General features: G+C 47.3%; 1 protein-coding gene across 2 annotated transcripts in view; it reads left to right on the top strand.

Moving 5' to 3' along the window:
• The first annotated feature begins 290 nt into the window (after positions 1 to 290).
• tfap2c (transcription factor AP-2 gamma (activating enhancer binding protein 2 gamma)) overlaps positions 291 to 1,874 on the top strand; it is an 8,787-nt gene continuing 7,203 nt past the window's right edge. For both annotated transcript variants that reach the window (XM_035661172.1, XM_035661173.1), the window contains exons 1-2: positions 291 to 696; positions 1,318 to 1,776. In XM_035661172.1, the coding sequence (XP_035517065.1) occupies positions 649 to 696; positions 1,318 to 1,776 (507 nt within the window). In that variant the 5' untranslated portion in view covers positions 291 to 648. The remainder of the gene's footprint in view (positions 697 to 1,317; positions 1,777 to 1,874) is intronic.

Below are 1,874 nucleotides of genomic sequence, written 5' to 3'. Positions count from 1 at the left end.
GAGGAGATTACAAAAACAAACGCAGTACAGGTGGTGACAGACTCCCCTCACTGTCAGCCACCAAAAGTGGGCTTAAAAGTAAAGCCAGTGGGCTTAAATGTCTGACACCGTACATACGGACAGAAATCCGATTGGACCGTTTCACCGCCAATCAGCAACATTTTTCATTTTCCCTTTCCACTGACATCACGGGGCCACAGAGACGCCCACTCGGAGCGGCTGTGCAGATATAGCACAGTGTTCATGCGCCAATAAGACTGAACATCGCTGCTCCGTCCATAAGAGGGAGTCAAGTTATATGCAGAGAGTTTTCGCCCACTTCCACAACAGATCCCACAGAGCGCACTGACCGGACAGAGAGAAAGGGGGGGGGATATTTCTTGGCAGCGATCATTTTCTCTCATAGTGGCTGTGGAGACTCATATCTGCGGTTGGATAGTCAGTCGGTCGGTCAGTTCGCCCCTTCAGCCTTCACCCGCAACTTCGTCTCTTCGCCGCAGCTGACGAACAAGGGGGTTCATGATCACCAGGAAGCTCTTCATTTCTTCATACCTGGATTAACTCTGCAGACGGCAATATTTTTCTTTTTATTTCTTTGCTGTTGTTTTTTTTTTCTTCTAACGGAGAACACCCTTTTTCTCTGTCAAAATGTTGTGGAAATTAGCCGACAACGTGAAATATGAGGATGACTGTGAGGTGAGTTTCGATAGAAGGGGGGGAAAAAAGCGCCTTTTGATTAACATGGACAACAAAAAGTTTTGCCATTCAACAAGAAGAGTGACTATGGGTTGTTTTTTGTATCATATGATAATGAGAAAGATAATAGGAAATCGTAAAACATAACAATGACAGCATGAGCACTGAAACAGCTAAAAAAAAAAGTCAATTTTGCAAACAAAAAAGTTGAGAGACGCCAACTGCAAAAGCAAGATGTAATTTTCAGAATAAAAGTGTAATAATTATTTCTATAACAACAGCACTAATAGATAGAAAAAAAAAACATTTAACCTATTTTCCAAACTTAGGCTTATTTATTACGCCACTTAATTATTAATTTAGGCCAACACCTGTGAACGTAATAATATGATTTCAATTAGCATAATCTATTTCAAACAATAAACGGTAAAGAAGAATACTAAAATACAGGCCTACGTTAATAATACATGTATAGTATAAAGTATTCACGCTCTTCACTATCTTCAGTGGACATCATGTCAGTGGGAAACAGACACTTGATTCCCTTGAGGGACATATGTCACCACTACCTGCCATCTTGTTGTCATCTCTCACAGCTGCCCTGTCTCTTCCGTCCCTCAGGAAAGGCACGACAGCAACAGCAATGGCAACCCCCGGCTGCCTCACCTGCCAGCGGTCAGTCAGCACCTCTACAGCCCGTCTCCGTCCCTCTCACACTCGGCCAGTTCGGACTTCCAGCCCCCGTACTTCCCGCCTCCCTACCAGCCCATCTCCTACCCACAGTCCAGTGACCCTTACTCCCACCTCGGCGACCCTTTCAACATCAACTCCATACACCAGTCGCCGTCGTCGAACCAGCAGCAGTGGCCCGGCCGACAGGGCCAGGACGGGCTCGGCGCGCACGGGAGGAGCGGCCTGGCGAGTCAGATCCTGGGCCTGGAGGGAGGCTCGTCCGGGATGAGGAGGGAAGGGTTCCGGCGGCCGGAGCTGCTGCCTCCGCACGCTCACAGCATAGATTCATCGGTCATCGGCGATAACATGGGGATGCACGACATGGGGCACGGACTGGAGGATGTTCAAGTGAGTAGATTTTGATTGAGATGCATGGTTGAAAATACACTTCAGAGGCGAATGTGTGTGTGAAAGTGTGCGTGGGTGCTGCATGTGTGTGTGTGTGT

Source organism: Morone saxatilis, unplaced genomic scaffold, assembly GCF_004916995.1.
Source record: "Morone saxatilis isolate NCDOM2014 unplaced genomic scaffold, NCSU_SB_2.0 Contig18, whole genome shotgun sequence".
In the NCBI taxonomy this organism is placed as follows: Eukaryota; Metazoa; Chordata; class Actinopteri; family Moronidae; genus Morone; species Morone saxatilis.
The sequence above is the reverse complement of the archived record's forward strand: the minus strand, read 5'-3'. Positions and strand labels throughout refer to the sequence as shown.